The sequence below is a fragment of the Anomalospiza imberbis genome, chromosome 1 (assembly GCF_031753505.1).
Source record: "Anomalospiza imberbis isolate Cuckoo-Finch-1a 21T00152 chromosome 1, ASM3175350v1, whole genome shotgun sequence".
NCBI lineage: Eukaryota > Metazoa > Chordata > Aves > Passeriformes > Viduidae > Anomalospiza > Anomalospiza imberbis.
Genome location: NC_089681.1, coordinates 51,921,365 through 51,941,042, shown reverse-complemented (window position 1 = coordinate 51,941,042; position 19,678 = coordinate 51,921,365). Strand labels below are relative to the sequence as shown.

The following is a 19,678-nucleotide window of genomic DNA, read 5'->3' as shown; positions in this document are numbered from 1 at the left end:
GTACATCAAGTTAAGAGCTAAAGCTCACCATGCAGTCATCTGGGAGATTTACAGAAATACTTTTTCTTTGTACACCTTTCCAGCCCTCTTTTCTGAGGCCTCTCTGAGAACCCTCCATAACATTTACTCATTTTTAGATCATATTTACTCAAATAAGCTCATATTTACTGCCCTTACTTTAAAGTGCACATGAGCTGCTATGAAGTCAGCATTTCTCCACTCACTGCCTTCAGCTCCGGCTCACTTTAGGGGTGACATTCACACAATCTTCATTAGTGCCCTGAATTCCTCCAATAAAATTACTGTAGGTAGCTTCAGAGAATCGACTTACAACACCCACAATATATTTCTTTTATGCATATTAAACAGGGTTTATATTTGCCCCATCCCAGACCAGATAGTCATCCAAAGTCTTTTCAGCAACAGTGAAATCAATGAAATGGCTGCTGTTCTATGTTCCTAGGATGTAGAGTAATGGTCTATGCAAAGTAACTATAAATTGTGTTGCCCAGGAGGTGGAAGCCTCAGCCTGAAATTTCTCCACTCCTGCCCCAGACCTGGGAGCCTGCAGAGCCCTCCTAAGACACCCCCGGTACTCACATTTGGGGCCGGGGGTACTTGGCTGCTTTGAGTTTGCTGCATGGCCCACATTGGTGAGCCACCCTGGAGCTCAGCAGGTACCATGGACCCTGTTCCTGCTGGAGAGGGCCGTAAAGTTTTCTCCACGTCCAGCAGCAACCAGCCACGTCACACACTTCCCAAACTTGTGTTAGGGCTCAGCTGTGGTGCTATATTTTAGTTGAATGGTATGCTCTGTCTCAGCCCTCGAAAATGTATGGTTTATTCCAAGCCTGTGATCCTCCCCTGCAGTATCCTGTGTCTGTAATCCCAGTGGCCCGATCTGTTCCGTGCCCACTTTGAATCTCCCTGTTAAGTGTGCTGGGGGGATGGTTCTGCTCTCTCTCTTCGCCAGCTTTCCTGGCCAGTGCTCTCTCCCCCTCCCCTTTCCCCCCTCACTCCCCTTTCCCCCTCTCCCTCCTCTCCCTCAGAAACCATGCTGCCTCCCAGGGGTAGGATCCCCAGTAAACCCTCCTCTAATGAGCACCCTCAGAAGCCGTGTGGAGTCTCCTTGCCTGCCTGATGCTACCAGCGAACTCACAGCCTTGGGGGGACCCCCCGGGGACACCCCCGGGAGGTACCCCCAACAAACACGCTGCTACACTCAGCAAAGCTGAAAGACTTTGAAAAACACTGGTTACTATTGTCCCAAGGTGTCATTCAAAAAGAAAGAAGTCCTTATAACACCCATGTTTATCTACAGTACTTAAAGTTAACAAATGAAAAACAAATAAGAGTTCAGCAAATGTACTGATTTCTGACACAAGCGTTGCAAAATCCCTATCATAGTAAATTACCATCTGCCAGCTTCTTGTATGATTTGGAGGATAAAGTCAGCCTTTTCTGGATCCTAAACTAAATGTTAATTTCAGATAAATGCAAACAAAGGAATTAATTTCTTACATGCTCCTCTGCTGTGCAGTCTTACGAATACAAAACCAAATGGTACCACTAACAAGATCAGAAATGACAATGCATTCCTTAAAATGGGGAGCTGGTGTCACTTCAGCATGAAGTGACTGGCCTGCTGCATTGCCCCGTATCCCAGGTGATGCCTACTGAGTGTTTCTATCTGCTTTGTTTCAGAACCACGAGCGCATGTGCATCCCGTGCAGGATCATCTACCGCTCGGATGAGCACCACCCACCCATCCTGGCCCCCAAGGCAGACCTGACCATCGGGCTGCACGGAGAGTGGGTGAGCCAGCGCTGTGAGGTGCGGCCGGAGGTGCTCTTCCTGACTCGGCACTTCATCTTCCACGACAACAACAACACCTGGGAGGGCCACTACTACCACTACTCTGACCCCATCTGCAAGCACCCCACCTTCACCATCTATGCCAAGGGACGCTACAGCCGGGGAGTCCACTCGTCCAAAGTCATGGGTGGCACAGAGTTTGTGTTCAAAGGTAGAGTTGCTTGATACAGTGGGGAGGGAGGTAGTTATGGACCAGAGCAGTTTGCTCATAATGATTTGGTTGCTGATGATTTCATTCTGTGATTCTCAGGAGTTCATCATTTCTTGGGAAGTTTGCAGGCATTGTGTGAATGCCCAGCCAAACTATTCAGCTGCATGGCATTTCACACCGCTGAAGCAATACTCATTTGAGGCAGAGATCTTTAAGTACACACAAGAAAATAAGAATTCACATTACTTAGTGATCTTGAAGTCCAGTGGCCAGCCATCAAGCCTCTAAGAGATGTAGTTAGATCTGTATCCTAGGGCTCCTTCAGTAGAGAGAAAAAAGCATCTTCAGAAGGCATTTCAGATCTGAAGTGGTATAAATAATTTTCTGTGGAAGACTGATGCAGCAGCATGCATCTTTTCATGTGCTCCCAAGGGGCCCTCAAGCAAATAAGGGTGTCCCTAGAGACAGCTCTGATTAAAGATGCCAGAGCGAAGACAAAATGTATCCAACCCAAACCCATGGGGTACTTTGGAAAGCAACTCTTGGTGGTGACGCCACCCATGGCTGAGAAGCTTTCCTGTGCAAACAGCCCCATGGCACCCTGCTTAAAAAGAGCTCAGGGGCCTGAAACCACTCACACAAACAAACATCTTAAAACACAACATCCCACCACAGCACCGGCCCCAGCGGAGCCTCTGGTAGCCTCAAGCCCTCTGTAGGCTCTTCTCTTTATTTCAGTTACCACATTAGAAGCATAAAGCATCTTGCATGGGTCTAATTTAGAAAAGCATCCAACTAGAAGAAATAATCTATTTATCTGAGATTTTTGTAGGAGATGGGAGATACCCTTGCCTGTCAGAACTTTGGCTCTTTCGAGCTGCATGTGCAGCATGTTCCAGCTCAGCTCCTGGCATGAAATCCAGTTTCTGCTTGGATTTCTGGTTTATGTTGTGCCAATGTAACTTACAGATCATGGTCACTAATTTGGCTTAGGTAAAACTTTCAGGTTCAATTTCTATAAATTACCTTTTACTCCAGCTGCAGTAAATAATGTGAATTGTAGAGTCACTGAGTCAAACAGCTGTTTGTAAAAGCTCACAACAAATCTTACTATAAAATGATCTGTAAGAAAATTTGGGATTTTGGTATGTTGGGAGGCATACCCTGTGCTTCTGTTTTGGTCAGCACCAAACGTTCGGATCCATTTTTCTTGATATACAAACACACACCAGGAAAAATCTCTATTCAGCTTCTGCAGGCTCATTCATTTTGGCTTTTCTCAACTTTTTTAACTTGGCTGGAAAAGGAAACTCTATATGCCTTAAACTCCTTTGAAATACAAGCAGGCTGGAACTAAAGAAGCTGCAGCAAGTCTACATTTAATACTGCAAGCTGCAGCCAATGTTGAGAGATGAAAAAAAACATCTTTCTGCAGGTCATCTATATTTTATAATTCACGGAAAAAAGGACAGGTAATATAGGATGATAGTGCAACTGTGATGTTTTACAAATTTTCCAGTGAGAACTAATTATTTTATCAAGTTTATAGGGCAGCTAGCAAATATTAAGAAATTATGAAAAATATGTGATAAGTGCTCTACTTACAAATTAATACAGACAGTAATAAAACATGAGTAAAGTTTTATTGTTTCCTCTTTTCCTTATCTCCTAGTATAACCAACCAGGCTTTATCTGTGAAGGATTGTCTGGAATTTATGAAAAGCTCTGCTTAATCTCTGGCTGAGATACGTGGCCATCAGGTTTTCTTCAACTGAGTTGAAGGGGGGTTGTTGGGTTTGTTCTGTGCAAAAAGCAATTTTTGCACAGACAAAGACATAAAATGATTCTCCTAGATTTGCTGGCCACACCTGTAATGTGAAAAACTAATTTAAGAAGGAACAAAGGGAGACAATTTTGATTTAACAGGTGTGCCCCAATCTGCATGTTGGTTTTGCTTTTGTTTTTGTCTCTCTGCTAACAGCTCCCCTCTTCCTCTCTCACAGTGAATCACATGAAGGTCACTCCCATGGATATAGCCACAGCCTCGCTGCTCAATGTCTTCAATGGGAATGAATGTGGAGCACAGGGATCCTGGCAGGTTGGGGTTCAGCAGGACGTCACCCACACGAACGGCTGCATCGCACTCGGCATCCGCCTACCTCACACCGAGTACGAAATCTTCAAGATGGAGCAGGATGCCTGGGGCAGGTATCTGCTGTACAATGGCCAGAGACCGAGTGACGGCTCCAGCCCCGACCGACCCGAGAAAAGAGCCACTTCCTACCAGATGCCTTTAATTCAGTGCGCCTCATCAGTACCCAGATCTGAAGAGTCACCCGAGGAGAATAAAATCAGGCTATATAGCAGCAGGGCACCGGAAAAATATCCCAGCACCCCAGCTCTTGCTTTGTTGTTTATTTGTACTGTGTCATATTGGGATATTCTCAGCTAGAAGCAAGGAAAACTTATTTTTCATGACTACAAAGCCAGGATTCCTCCAGACTAGGGGTTGTTTTTCTTCAGACAGAAAAGGACATTTATTTTCTTGATGCACTTGAATGCCTGAGAACTGTTGTTCTTTTCCTTACTTCCCTCTTCCTTCTCGAATCCCGAATGGCACTCGTTTGATGTTTGTGCTTTGAACTTCATCCAGTCTGATCCCTGGCCTGACACGACTGCACAAAAGTAATTGCACTTTAGGACTGCAGACTTCTGGGGGGAGGGAGGGGGTCTCCTTTTTTTTTTTTTTTTTTTTAACTGCTGGGATGAACTCTATGATCCTGCTTCAGTCATCTCTGCCATCTTACTGTTGTGGTACTCTTATCCCCAGTGCCTGATTTCTCATCAGAATTTAGCTCTGGGGAAGGGCTCGGTGTTGTGCCAGTACTGTGATAGCAGCTTCCCCCTCTGACTTCACAGCTCTGATGTAGATATGTATATAAGGAGGAAACCCACAGAGATTTATCTTGCCATTATCTCACAGTGCATAATATAGAAATAATCAGCAAATCAACAGGCCTCTGTTCAAAATGTGCTAAATGGTTGACACCCCTAATTAAAAAAAAATACTCCAAGTAATTTAAGTTATTTTTACAATAATTAAGCTGTAAAAATAACCAGTGGTTTAGTATTTTCTCATTCAATTAACTTAGCTGTGTAATTGCTTCGAGGCCTCCCTTTGTATCTAGAGAGTAGTTACAGCAAAGCCCCCTCAAAGCCAGCCAGCAGCAGCAATTTTCCTGTCAGATGCACAGAGTGCAGGTAAGCTGCAGGAAAGGCTGCAGGAAAGACTTCTCTTTCCATATTCCTGAGGTCTTACATACTCCACGTGCAGTACTTGGATCAGCTGGGTGGGCAGAGTAAAGCAAATGGGATCTAATGTGTTCTGCAGCCCTATTTAGCAGCATCCTTTTAGTAATGTGACCTCGTGTAGGAACAGGGAAAAGGGTTACAGCAGCAAGCACACCGTGGTCCCTGGTAGAGCAAGAAGGCAGCTGGAAACATACCCTCAGGTGGAGGAACACTGGCCCAGTCTTACAGAGGGAAGAGCAAGAGATGCACTAATGCAACCACATCCTTCTTTTTCTCCTTGCTGAACTGTCCCAACACATGGCACAATTTCATAGAGTTTAAATCAGCATTGCTTTGGGGAGACACTGCTGGGAAGGTGGATAGACACAGCCCTCAGAGAGCATTTGTCAACTAGAGCCTGCCCTGGAAACTCTCAGGTTTCCCTCAGTGGTGAATACATCCTTTTGTGCACTGATGCAAATCAGAGGCGACTCTGGAAGCAGTAGGGGAGATGCTTAAAGGCCAGCAAGGACTTAGAAGTTCACAGATGAACCACGCTTCCCTGCTTTAATGGGGAGTGAACAGAGGGCATAGCTTAATCTTGTGTTTGGGCTGTGGCTTTTACTGATGTACACGTTTTGGCTCACAGGAGGAGCAGGAGCATCTGTAAGAAACATAAGGAGAAAAGTTATGGCGTTTCTTCACAGCATAAGCAGCTGCTAGCTGCCCAGCCCAGTACTGTGTCAGAAAAAGAAACTTTAATGTATTCCTTCCAGTATCCTAGAAAAAGAATGTTTTGAATTAAAGTCTTTCAACTTTACATAGTGAGTCTTCATACTGACTACTATAGCAAAAGCATTCCTTGAAAACATGGATGTAAATTTCCTCAGAGTTGAAACAGAATCAGTTCACCTAGTTTTGAGACAGCAGGAAGACAGAGGGAAGGAGCAGTATCATAGATGCGCTGCTGAGTCAGACCACATCTTTCATATTTTTTTCCTCAGACAAATGAAAAGTCACAGAAAACTTACTTAAGAGTCAGGAGTGGAGCTCAGGTTGGCTCAGTAGTCACCAGAGAAAGTGTTTATCCATCCATCTGATATCAGATCATCCTTCAGCCTGTTGGAAGGATCTGAAAGCCAACTCACCGTGGTGAATTGAGCCCTATGAACAACAGCTGTTCTGATCAGCATTTCTTGATGTTTTTTTGCTCCATGCAGTCAAATCTACTTGAAGAGCCAGCTCTTTATCAGTTGCTGGTGGGGGACACAGTTTTAACTAGAGAGTCAAGAAGGAGATAGGATGCCTCTGACAGAGACATCTACTCTGACAGAGTAGTTACGAACCAGCATGGAATTTGGTTTTCTCTAGATTGAATTTCATAGTCAGCAGAGTGATACCAGCATATCTCTAACTGGGTTACTGAGCTGTTACAGTCAAACAAGTCCCCTAAGTACCTGCTTCATTTCTGACTTCTATTTGAGATCTAGCAGCAGGAGTGAATTTACACAAGTTTTTTTTAAAAGGATGGGTACTGTGTGGCATTCCTTAGATCGCACAAGACAAGCTACTTTTACCACCATCGACCATTCCCATGTGCTCCTATCTCTGAAAAAAATATCCATGGTTAAAAGTTGTCAGACTATGTCACTTGCCTGTGCAAGTGCCACACACAGCTCGATCCCAGCTGACATCTGCACATGCTTTTGATGCAGGATGAAAGCAAAGACCAAAAGAACTGTTCCACAGCATGATTTTCTATACCCATCGGGGCAATCATCTACAGTTGGTTAGTGCCTTGTGGCTCCTCTCTCAATTATCTAATGTCAAAAATATTGCAACAGTTTCAAGAGAAAGATCTGTCTAGTTATAACCTCTAAAAAGCACATTCACGTCTCAGCTGTTTTGAATCACAGACATGCAAAGGTCTAGGTTCTCCAGGGTTTATGGTTAGACTACATGAAAATGTGACTCACTGTACAAATTGTACAATAAATGCTCTTTTTTCTCCTGTTATTTAAAGACATTTAAAAAGGAAGTATTTTTAAAAGGTCTTCACAATGCATTATATGAAATCTGATTGGGGACTTGTGTAGCTTATTTGTAGTGTTGACCAGAAACATAATTTTATGATGTGGGCTCTTAGCATTTGCTGCACCATCTTACCTCCACCTGCCTGTATATTTTTAATTTTTCTTTTAGCCAATACAAGTCAAGTTGGACAAAGCTGGAAGTCTTCAGAGTGCATAGTTTATGTGCTAGTCTGTATTTTCTGTGAGGCTTCTCCTTGCTTGCAGGCACAGAACGAGGAGCTAAGCTTACCCCCTCTTTTGGTTTCATCACTCACTAAATTAACTGCTGCACAGCACCACATACATATGTGACACAATATATTCCATTCATCTTATTTCTCCAACCTGACCTCATGTGCTGGCAGCCCTGGCTGCTAAAGAAGTTAAGCTGCAAGTGGTTTAGCAGTGGAAGACCTGCAAGCTGGGTGATTTGTCCCTTGCCGAAATGAAGAAGGTTTAAAAAAAAAATAAATTAATCCATTAATGTTAGGATCTTCAGCTGCAACCCATGTTGCCAAGACAGGTGAAAGCTTTTCCCTCAGTAATATCCTGCTAAAGGATCCACCTGACAGAAGAAATGGCAACCTAAAGAAATTCTTAGGCAAATTGTTTTAAGAGGCTCTATTCAAGAAATAGGACAAAAGGGATTAGAAAAGTCAAAACAAGTGTTCTTACTCTGTTTCTATACTATTTACATATTGTGCCTGCTGTCCTGGGGTAGAATGTCATTTCTATGAACAGAAGTCTGTATTTTAGGATATAATGTCAGTCTTGCTTGAGTCGGAGCGTGCTTGCCTAAAGTGCAGGATTTTAAAAGAAAAAAAAAATCATTTTATTTTTGTAAAGTTATAGAAGATATTTTTCTTCTCTACTATGTTCCAGATTAAACTGCTGGGGAAGTTTAAGCACTTGTTAAACTATTGATTGAAATAAAAAAAGCCTAACTGTAAAATTAAGGATTCTTTGCCTCCTCTACATGTTAGTTTCCTGTTCTATTGACTCTCTAAGTGTAAAAAAAAGATAAGTGTCTTGGAAAGAAACAGCCAAAATCCTGACTGTTGAGTAACTTGTGCACAGAAAAGCTCATTTTTTATGTTCCAGAACATTTTTTTGTTTCAGAACATGTCTGTCACTAGGAACAGTTCCAATGGATAGGGATATGGGATTTGGGGTTCACAGCACATCTTCAGGTTTTCTGAATAAAATCATGGCTGAAAGTGCCCAGTGAGAAAAAAGAGAGTGTGGTCAGGACAGCTGTGTCAGGACAAAGGGTATGGTTTAACAAAAACCAGGTGTTTTTCATAAGTGAGATGTAAACAAACAAACCACTACTGCTGCTCTGCTATTGCATCCCAGTTGCTTTAAGGGCTACAGCCTGGGGCAAGGAGCAGGGACATTGGAAAGGACGCATCTTAAAAAGAAAGAAAAACCTGAGACAAACCATGAAGGGAAAGCAAGACACAGCATAACAGAAGTATCTTTGCTCAGTGCTTTGCAATTTCACTCCTGCCTCACGCACAGAAAGAGATGAAATGCAGTCCTTGAGCCTTCCATCACCACGATCAAAAGCTTTGGAGTTTACCAGTTCCTGAGTTTTTCAAAGTGACTCAGGAGATCCCTGAAAGATGAGTTCTGTTTTCAGGAAATATGCCCGAAATTATAAGGTGCTCCAAGTGCAGTAGCCACAGCCTCTGAAGTGGCGTCCCTTCCTCACAAAGCAACGAGTATGGAGGAATTCAGGCAATTTATTGCAAAATTCTGCAAGATTCTATTTGGCATAATTTACTCAGTCCCAACAGAATGGTGAAGGACAGGTAACAAAACCCAGCCCCACTCGTTCTGGTTCATTCTGTTTCGTTAATTTTCCATAATTTTTACTCTTTCTACAAGTATTTTTGTCCTTTTAGTCTTCTCCTCTAGTGACATCACTTTGGATTTTTTTCATTGCCATTTGCTACCAGCAATAAATAATAGTAAGAGACTCCACTTCTGAATCAGGCAGAGACAAAAACAGTTTTGAGGAATCATACCATGGGTACCATTGACAGCCAAGGCAGGAGTGCTACTGGCCCAAGCAATTATTTATCAGGCAGCCTCTGCCCATCCATTTGCTTCACAAGTCTGTTTCATGGTATAGGACCAGTCCATGGGATGGATTCTAGCTAAGGTACTACCAAGCCCTGAGGACAGTAATTAATTCCTCCATGTCATCCAATAATGGGAACTGCCCATCATCACCACCTTAATGCAGGCAGACATCCTTTCCCATCGGAACCAGTGCTCCTTGTCTGCTGCCATTTCCAAGATTCTCTGTTGGAAAATGAGAAAGCAAGCTGCACAGGGTAGTGCTGTCTTCACACAAATAAATGAAAAATGCTGGGAGAAAAATGTTTATACCTGGGAATGTTGGGCATTCGATCTCCTAGATTAACACACAGTAAAAATAACAGAATCAGATTATGTACTATCATTCAAAGGACAGATGCTTGCTGGACAGACATATGCATTATTAATTTATTTAAATAACTGCCCAGCTACTGAATCCCTTTGCTCTTAGCAACAACCAAAGACCAAAATATAATCCAAATTATGTATGGGCATCAGCTTTATTAACTGCTCAATATGAGAGCCCACCTGCATCTGGAGTGCTGCATCCAGCACCAGAGTCCTCAGCACAAGAAAGACGGACTGGTTGGAGCAGGTCCAGGCAAGAGCCATGAAGATGATCAGGGCTGGAGCACTCTTCTTATGAGGAGAGGCTGAGATTTGGCATTATTCACTTCAGAGAAGACTCCAGGGACACTTTATTACTGTATTTCAATACCTAAAAGAGGTCTACCAGAAAGATGGGTACACACTTTCTAGCAAGGCCTGCTGCAATAGGGAAAGGGCCAAAGGCTTTAAACTGAAGGAGGGTCGATTTAGATTGGATATTAGGGAGAAATTCTTTACTGTGAGAGTGGTGAGGCACTGGAACAGGTTGCCAGAGAAGCTGAGGATACCCCATTCCTGGAAGTTTTCAAGGCCAGGCTGAATGGGGCTTTGAGCAACCTGGGAGATGATCTTTAAGGTCCGGTCCAACCCAAGCCATTCTAGGATTCTCTAAGGCATTTCTGGAAACAATCGCATCTTCCAGCAAACACTACAAACAATAGTTTCAACACTACCAACAAGAGACACCCAAGCCCCCAGACACTCCGCCGCTTTCTGGGAGGGGGGAGCGGGGTGAGGAGGGGCGCCCGGCCCGGCCTGTCCGGGAGGCGGGAGCGGGGCCCTGGATCCGCCCGGGAGCGGCGCGGGCCGGGGGCACGGCGCCATCTGGCGGCGGGAGCCTGCGGAACACCGGTTCCCCCAAAATCCAGCGGGAACACGGCGAGGGAGCGGGGAGCGGGGCTCGAACCCTGCCAATCCATCAGGCTCTGTCCGCTTTATCGAGCACAAGCAGCAAAAAAAAAAAACAAACAAACAAACAAACAAAAAAAAAAACCAAAAAAACCCCAGAAAACTTGAATGACTAACAAAGCCAGTTTCTCTACGGAGGCCATGGTTTGGTTTTAGCGTACAGAAAATAAAGCATCCATCTTTTAAAGCCAATTCACAAATTTTCCCTGAGGCTCGGACTAACGCTACAATTTCATTCCACATGATGCATGATGATGTCTCCTTACCAGAGGGGCGCACCATCCATGGGAGCAGAAGTGATACAAGAAATCAGGAATTACACTCAGAAAAATGTGAAGATACGCTTTCAAAAGCTAGGAAATGCCAAAGTGAAGCTTTGCCCTTGCAGCCTTCATTGAAGCCCTCCTTGGATGCCCAGTGCCAAATGATCAAGGCAAAACTGGCTGAACCTATGCACTGAACAAGTCCCTTCTCTACACTCTGCAAGGAAATACAGGGGAAATGGTTACATGGTCTAAGCTATACCAATCAGTTCTGCATTTATGTGTTTTCCATAGAAGGAAAATACTGCTACTTAAACTGGCAGCCTTGTATTGCCTCAACATATGACCATCTGTCCATATTCAAAATCTGTCCAGAAATGTATATATAGGTAGCAACCGAAAATTGTAATGATATATACACAGCACATGTGAAAGTACTTTATCCAGGGAATTACTGAAATTTTTAATGAGAAGTATCACACACTCAACTAAAACTAAGAGCTACATAAACTCTCAAATACACTAAATATGGGGGGGAAATCACAGAATTTTGACAAATACACTATAATTTTAAATCTTACATTATTGTTATTGTCTGACCCTGTTATAAAAGCAAGTGCTTTAGTTTCCATGATCAGGAGATAACTATCCATGTATAGCAACACAGAAGGGAGCATACAGAACTTAGGGGTCATCAGGCATGAGACCAGGAGGGATCTCCCATTAAAAAAATCTATATTTACATTACTTAAATATAAAATTGCTTTTGCATTTACAGCAGAGACCTGTGCACTTCACAAAAGCAGTAGCAATTGCTCCTGGATGTTGGAAATTCACCTTGTAGTGAGCCTTCTCCTGCTTAAGCCTCACGTTTCTCTTTGAAGGTCTCAACACTTGCAGAGGCTCAGAGTGCGCTTCAGAGGGGTTTCAGATGAGATGGCTCCAATTTGGCAAGAAGGAAGGAAGAGTGTTTGCATGCAGCCACCCTCAAAATCAGCAGTACTAAAGTAACTCAAAAATTAGGAGCAGCTGAAGGAAGAAAATAGATTAGAGGCAAGTGAAGCAATTACAAATGTATGATACAATGCAAAGCCCTCTAGAAATCCAGTCCTCTGTAACCACCAGCCCACATACAGGCACCCCAGAAAGACTGGTGTTCACAAGTCAGATGTAAATATGAACATACACAGACACAAAAAGTGGTTTTGCATAACCCCCTTGTCATGCCTGCCCAGAGGGCAGCTAATGCTGGTGTGGCCCACCTAATGTGCTGTGTATGCAGAACACCAGAGGACTCTGGTCACACACAACTGCTCCCTGCTGCTCCCTGAGCAGTAGCCATGGAAATTAGGAGGTCCCTTCCATATGCTGCTGGTTTACTTTTGATTAGCTGCTTCATTTCTAAACCTCTACTTCCACAAACGCAACCTCTACACACCTCACAATGTGGATTTAGAAACCCACGATTTATACAAAAGCTCTGGTCTACAAGAAGCTTTGAGCTCTGTTTTGGCTGCTCTGAACAGCAGACTCCTCTGATCTGTTTGCAATCATTGAACCTTTAGTGTTTCTGAAGTGCCTGAGGAGAGCAGTGAGGATGCATAACATGCAGGATTACACTTTCTTCCAATTTTTAGCATTTTTCAGCCCATTTCTTAGCAGGTTTCTCGGGTAACCCGTTCCCTCTCCCTGGTAGATCAAGCAGTCTCACCTCCACACCCCCTCCATGAGCTTAGTCTGGTGACAGCTCTTGCCTCCACTGCTCCTGCCAACCTGCTCCCTTGCAGCCCACTCATCTCTCACCCCATTGCTGACAAGAGCAGGACCACTGGCAGCAGCCACCAGGGTGTTTGATCTGTGCCCATGCTCACAGCTTGGCAAGGATGCCAACAGCAGCAAGAAGAACAAGTACCTTTCCAGCTTGCCAAGCAGGCTTGCCCAGGCTGGGAGACTCAATTTAAATGTCTTTCATCCGAGCTCTGATCTTCCTTTAATTGGAGGTAATTGGCATCTGTGAAACACACACCTATCAAATGTGGCTTGAAGTAGATTTCAAATTCACACAGAAAACAGCAGCATTAAAATGCTGCAATCACATAAATCTTGTCTCTTTGTCTCTTTTAAGTCAGGTTTTTCCACAAATACGCTGACCTTCCTTTGCCATTGTAACCTGGTTCCTGTGGAGGCAGGATGAAGAGATTATTTCACCTAATCAGGAAGGCAATCTGTTCTCATTTTCTTGAAGCTGGGATGTGAAATGAGAGGCCCAAGGGCTAAAGTATTTCAAGGTATTCAGTGCAGTCAGAAAGCACTGCCATGAAGCTGAAGGCTGCACTGGAAATCTGAGGTTAGACAATCCTAGGCATGAATAAAATGAAAATCTTTCTCCTGGCATTCTCTTGTTTACAAGGGCAACCACCATGTTTGAAGCTTTACACCCTAAAATTGGAGAGAAATCCCCATGCCTGGAAAAGGCATGGCAGTTTTCAGCATATGTCTGGAGAGAAGGCAGCACATACAGACCTTTCTAACAGTCCAGGCATCCTGGGACTACAAAGCCATCACAAAGCCACTTCTGAAGCAGCCCACCTCACTTTGGTCATGGCCATGTCTTCCCACCATACTCTCATTTTCTTCACTTGACACCAACCATTCCCAGGCTGTGGGACACATACCTCATATTTATCACTTCAACATTTTAAACTAACCAGAGGAGATTAAGGCAAGCAGTAAAAAATAGCCATTACATAAGCTTCTTCTTCTAAGAACCATTCACTTCATTATCAAAGTTGCACTCTTATACTTCTGATTGCAGTCCCAGAGGGCTGGACCCAAGGTTCAGGTTTTGTTTTCTGTAGACTTTCTTCTTAAGCCTTTCCACAACAGAGTTCCATAAACTACACAAGGATTTAAAGTAATGTCTCTCAACCATTAAGAAACAGAGATAATTACTCTATTCTGATTACTAATATCCCTCAGACCAACCTTCATACTAGTGCAGAAGTCTACTGCAGTCTGAAAAACAGTAGTAGCAACATTTACTAATTTTGAGTGAAAACACATCACTGGGCTTAACCTCTGAGATGGATTCTGGAGCATCTTTGCTTGCAAGAGTCAAACATGTTCAGGTTTTAAAAAAAGAAGTGCTTCTTTAAAAAAATAAGTGCTGAAGTATCTGAAGTAGCTGTCTGTATCATCTGTGTTTGGGCTACCAAAGCAGTAAAGGAAAAATACTCCTCCACTACCACGGGAAGAGCAATTGCGGTGAGTGGACCATGGTTGGATGTCACATGCCGACCAAAGCTGCACTATCACTCCCCTCAGAGAGAAAATACAATGAAAGGCTCATGGCTTACAATAAAGACAGGTAGAGGTCACTCACCAATTACCATCATTGGCAAAACAGACTATTTTGGGCAAATTGCTTTATTGCAAACTACATCAGTGTAGGAAAATGAAAAAGAAAACCAAATTTTAGAACACCTTCCCTCCACCCCTCTCTTCTCAGGCTTTATTCCTGATTTCCTCTCCTTCCAAACAGTGTAGGGGGATGAGGAATGGAAGTTGTGATCAGTTCATCACACATTGTCTCTGCCACTCCTTCTTCAAGGAAGGACTCACACACTCTTTCCCTGTTCCACCATGGGGTCCCTCCCATGAGAATCCTTCACAAACTTCTCTGAGTCCTTCCCATGGGCTGCAATTCTTCACAAACTGCTCCAACATGGGCCCCTTCCACAGGGTGTAGTCTTCCAGGAGCAGACTGCTCCAGCACAGTCACAAGTGCTGTCAGAAATCCTTCAGCATTGGCTCCTCTCTCCATGGGTCCATAGGTCCTGCCAGGAGCCTGCTCCACTGCAGGTTTCCCACATGGTCACAGCCTCTTCAAGCATCCACCTCTAGAGTGGGGTCATCCATGGGCTGCAGGTGGATTTTTGCATCCCTCTGAATCTTCATGGGCTGTAGGGGCACAGCTGCTTCACTATGGGCTGCCCCATGGGCTCCAGGGGAGTCTCAGTACTGGTGCCTGGAGCAGCTCCTCCCCCTCCTTCTTCACTGACCTGGCATCTGCAGGGCTCTTTCTCTCACATATTTTCCACTCTGGCTGCAATCTCCTCTTGTGCAGTACCTTTTTCCCCTTCATAGCCATGTTACCCGAGTCACTACCACCATCACTGATAGACTCAGCAGTGTTAGGTCTGCCTTGGAGCCAGCTAGCATTGGCTCTGTAAGACACCAGGGAAGCTTCTGGCAGCTTCTCACAGAAGCCACCCCTGCAGGCCCCCCACTACCAAAGCCTTGCCATGGAAACCCAATGCAACAGTAGATACCCCCATTAACAGGGCAGCTGTACATATTTAGGACAATTTGTTTTCTTTTACGTGTTAAGTGCAAACAGCACTGACTCCAGAGAAGTTTTTTGCAACACAGACTGACTTTTGTTTCAAGACTACAAACACAAGACACCCAAATGCTTAGCATATTTTTTCCTTTTTTCCCCCTTGACTATCTTTGGCTGAGGTCAGGCATTATAATCCCAGTGAGCACATTCCACTTCTAAACACCTAAAAGTTACATCTTCTGTCTGTTCACCACTTGGCTTCAGGAACAGACAAAGCAACAGCTAAGTCTTTAGGAAGCTGCTTCGAAAGATTATTACAGAGGTCTAAGCAACACAAAGCAGCATTTTTGAAATCCAACAAACAAAAAAAAAAAAAAGACTTGGACATGGCTCAAGGAATACTTGATGAGAAACAGGACAGAATCTAGGCTAGAGAATAAGGGCTGTGCTTAAACTACCTAGTCATTTGCCTCAACATTCATGCCTGAGTTTTCCTATCTTAAAAGCCAGGATAACCCATTCTTGACAAGGCAGACCAAGACACTCACAAAGACTGCTATTTAACTACTACCCACCGTGAGAAAAGCCTAGATACTGATCCCCAACAACAGTCTTTCTAAATTCATCTTTGCATGTGAGCCTGCACCAGTATTGGTAAAAACTTTCCATAATATCCTGAAAAAATTACTCCTAGACTATGGCAATTTGTTGGTTGGTTGATTGTTGGGTTTTTTCCCTTGCAGGACTTGGATGATCAGCAATCTAACTTAAAAAAAAAAAAAAAAAAAAAAAAAAAAACACCAAAAACACCAGAACTACACAAAACAACTTACAATGCTTTTTTTTTCTTATCAACCAATTCAAAAGTTAACAGTAACTATTTCAGCCACTCTTCAATTAGTGTTTCACTTATTTCAAGCACTTGAGCTCAGACTGCTTCGCTGTAATTATGGCTTCTGTCTCACAGCTCTCTGCCTGGTTACCACAAACATCCTTCTAAGTCTTTTCTAAGGAAGAGGAAGGACATCAGCCCTCCACCACTGCTAGCAAGAAAGTAGCTGCAGTACAAACAGGGATTCAATATGCTGCTAGCAGTGTTACCAACATTGCATAAAATGGTACCAAGTTTTAAATAAAATGGCATTGCATTGTGGTGAAGATGCTTATACCAGGATTCAGCTGAAACATAATTTGTAGTGGATGAAACAGTAATTTCAATCAAAGCAGTTTCCAGATCTAGTTCCCCACACAAACATAAACCCTTCTTCCAGCAAATGAGGCACAGGCACTGACCTTACCACCCCCTGGAAGTAATGACAATGCCAGATAAAAGATAAGAATCAACTGTTTTGTCTTTGCACAAGACTGCTGTTCTACTTGATCATTTGTCACATACAGGGCAAAAAAATAAGAGGTGACAATACCAGCGCTACCTCTGCTTACGCAACCCTGTCAGAATCAGCAATTCCTCAACATACCTAACATGCATTGAAACAGAAAAACACAACAGATCAACTTCAATCAGACACATGGTTACACTATTTGAGTGTCCCTGGGAAACACATTTGGACAAGAAAAAACCTACTCCATTTCATCATCATTAATTTCAGTACTTCCCACAGGAAGGAGCTCAAACCCTTGTGAAAACTGACTCCTGCATTTAGCTCCCCCTCTTGTCCAACACTCCAATGTGCCACCACTCTAAAGCTACTACAGAAGTTCAGCATCAGCAGAGACAAAAGCTCGCTAGCAGCAGTGGCAAGTGCTACACACAGATGGGCTTTCCAGGACAACCCCCAAAAAGCCATTCCACAGGAACCAGAGTAGCAGGCAAAGCAGTGAACTATTACCTTCAAAGCAATGGGGCTAAAAAGACAAGCTACAGAATTTCAATCCCACCTGCAAACTTGGACAGGAGGGCATTTCGGTATTATAGCCAATATTTATCAGGGTTGCTCTGTTACTGCGTAGCTCTCATTTCATCTTTTGCTACAGACTGAAACAAGTGTTTGTTCCAGCAAGTCAATTCACACATAAAAACCAGGGGACTTCCAAAAGGAAAATTTGTCAAGATGATTCTTATAAATCTGACAAACCCATCGGCATCCTCAGTGCTGCCCGGATCGAGGCACCCCAACACTGACTCTTCATCCAAGACAGCATCTTGCCATTTACCAGCAGAACCTAGAGCAGGGCAGTAACACTGCCCACGGGACCAGATACACCTCTTCACTAGCAGCAGTCCACAGAATGGAGTCAGGGAGAAGTTCCAAAATAAAAAGGACACCGCTACATTTTTAATAGTTTATTAACACTTCAACCTTTAATAACTTTGAAGAAGGCCTGAAAGATAAGATTTGCTTATTGACTTTGTCTTTTCCCCTTTGGCAAAATGTCACCTTTCAACTCCTCCCTCCACCCTCCCTCCTCCCAGGAGGATAATGAAGTTCCAAGCTAATGTTTGGTTGCTTCTTTTAAGTAAGTTGGCTTCAAACATAGCAGCAGAAACATGCAAGCCTGGGCAATAGTGTCTGTCAACAGGTTTTAGAGAATGAGTAGAAATACACAAATAACTTGTGCATTGATACAAATAACTTTTTCTTAAATGAACTTTATATATATATATATATATATATATATATATTTTAAGTGGGTTTAACTTGGTGCCCAGAATTACTACAGAAACTGTATCTTCTAGTTAGCTATGTTTACTTTTTTCCCCCTGAACCATACTACTCTTTTTTAAAGTGCTATATTCATAAAAATGTTTAAATAACTACTTTGATACTGTATACTTGTGTCATCTTGCCCTTTTGAGAAATCAGAAGAGCAACCTGCAACATGTATTTAACTGAAGTTATGCATTTACCCTGACACGACTTTATGGGCATCAACGTCTGCTCATCTCACCAGGAGCAGGTGGAGAGACTGTATTTTTCCCTGTGCTTACATACACGAGTAAGCAGGCAGACAAAGCAAGAAGTTCTAACCATTTCAGGAACAAAGACAAACAATTTAATCCATATTACATAATTCACTGAATACAGCTGATCTCATCCAAAGTGACTCCTGAGAGCAAAATAGTTTTAGCATTACATTTTATATACAGCTATGAAGGGATTACGGGAAACCAAGACAGTCTCCTTAGAGCATTACTGAGAACACTGGTTACAAGAGTGCTGTACACTTGAAAACATCACTTAAACCACAACCAAAGTTTTACGATCAACTTTTTTCTTATTTAGGAAATAAAGTTATGTCATTCTGAATTTATCATTACTTTTACCATATTTCTGCTGCCAGATATCAAAACCTGAGTCAGCTGCATTGAGCAATGACATTTTTTTCTGGTTTAAAGTCCTCTAAGTGCTAGCACCTTTGAAAACCTCCACACACCATGCTGTAAACATTTTAAGATCTCCCAGAGGGTTTTGTGTGATTTTTCTCCCTTCAACGCAGGAATGACTGCTCTATCTGAAGCAAACTACATCCTGCACAATATTGCTTTCGTTATTTTCCACGTAATCAGTTTGGAACAGGCTACGAAAATTTGATGCGGAAATGTTCTGTTAGAGAAAAAAATCAGAAGAAATATACCATTCTGAACCAGTGGAACCAAAATAATCAAAACCTCAACATAGTTTTTTCCAGTCACTGGGGATGGAAGGAGACTTGAATGCAGACACTGGAACAAGTAATTGGAAACATCAGTGCTTGCATGCTTAAGTGAAAAGATAAGCAGTATTTGCATTTTCTCCAGCATCTTCCTTGTACATGTGCAAGATTTTATAAAAAAATTTATCACAGAGAGCTATGACAGAACATGATGTAATTAAAAAGAAAAAAAAAAAGCAGTAGAAATCAAAGGCAACCAAGATAACGTACATCTTTCCCAGAACATTTTTCTCAGCTACATAACGTGTGCATATACCAAGGTCTAACACACTTAGCTGCACCACATCAAGTCAAGCTGTCCAAGAGCATACACAATTTTGCTTACAGGAGTATACCTCTTTCACAATTTTTCAAGTTTACACGTAATTCCCTGTATTGGATTATGCTTACTCAGAAGTACAGATAATATTTTGTTTCAATACTACTGTTTGTTTTTATGACATATTCAGATGAGGCAAGACATAAGATTAAGTGCAGGGAAGCATTTCAGACCCCAAAAATGCATTTTTTAAAACTTAGTTATACATGGTTAAAACAGGTAGATCTGCCAAGAGTTGCATGAAATTATTTTTATTTCCCAAAGGTGAGCAACTGAGCCAAAGGTGAG

The 19,678-nt window shown here is 42.8% G+C and overlaps 2 protein-coding genes across 3 annotated transcripts in view; both read left to right on the top strand.

Annotated features, from left to right (window-relative positions):
- Positions 1-8,095, top strand: part of APCDD1 (APC down-regulated 1) — a 28,160-nt gene extending 20,065 nt beyond the window's left edge. The window contains exons 4-5 of the mRNA XM_068192352.1: positions 1,705-2,026; positions 4,030-8,095. Of these exons, the coding sequence (XP_068048453.1) occupies positions 1,705-2,026; positions 4,030-4,478 (771 nt within the window). The 3' untranslated portion in view covers positions 4,479-8,095. The remainder of the gene's footprint in view (positions 1-1,704; positions 2,027-4,029) is intronic.
- PPP4R1 (protein phosphatase 4 regulatory subunit 1) overlaps positions 1-19,678 on the top strand; it is a 283,628-nt gene that overhangs the window by 76,233 nt on the left and 187,717 nt on the right. The gene's annotated exons all lie outside the window — the stretch shown is intronic.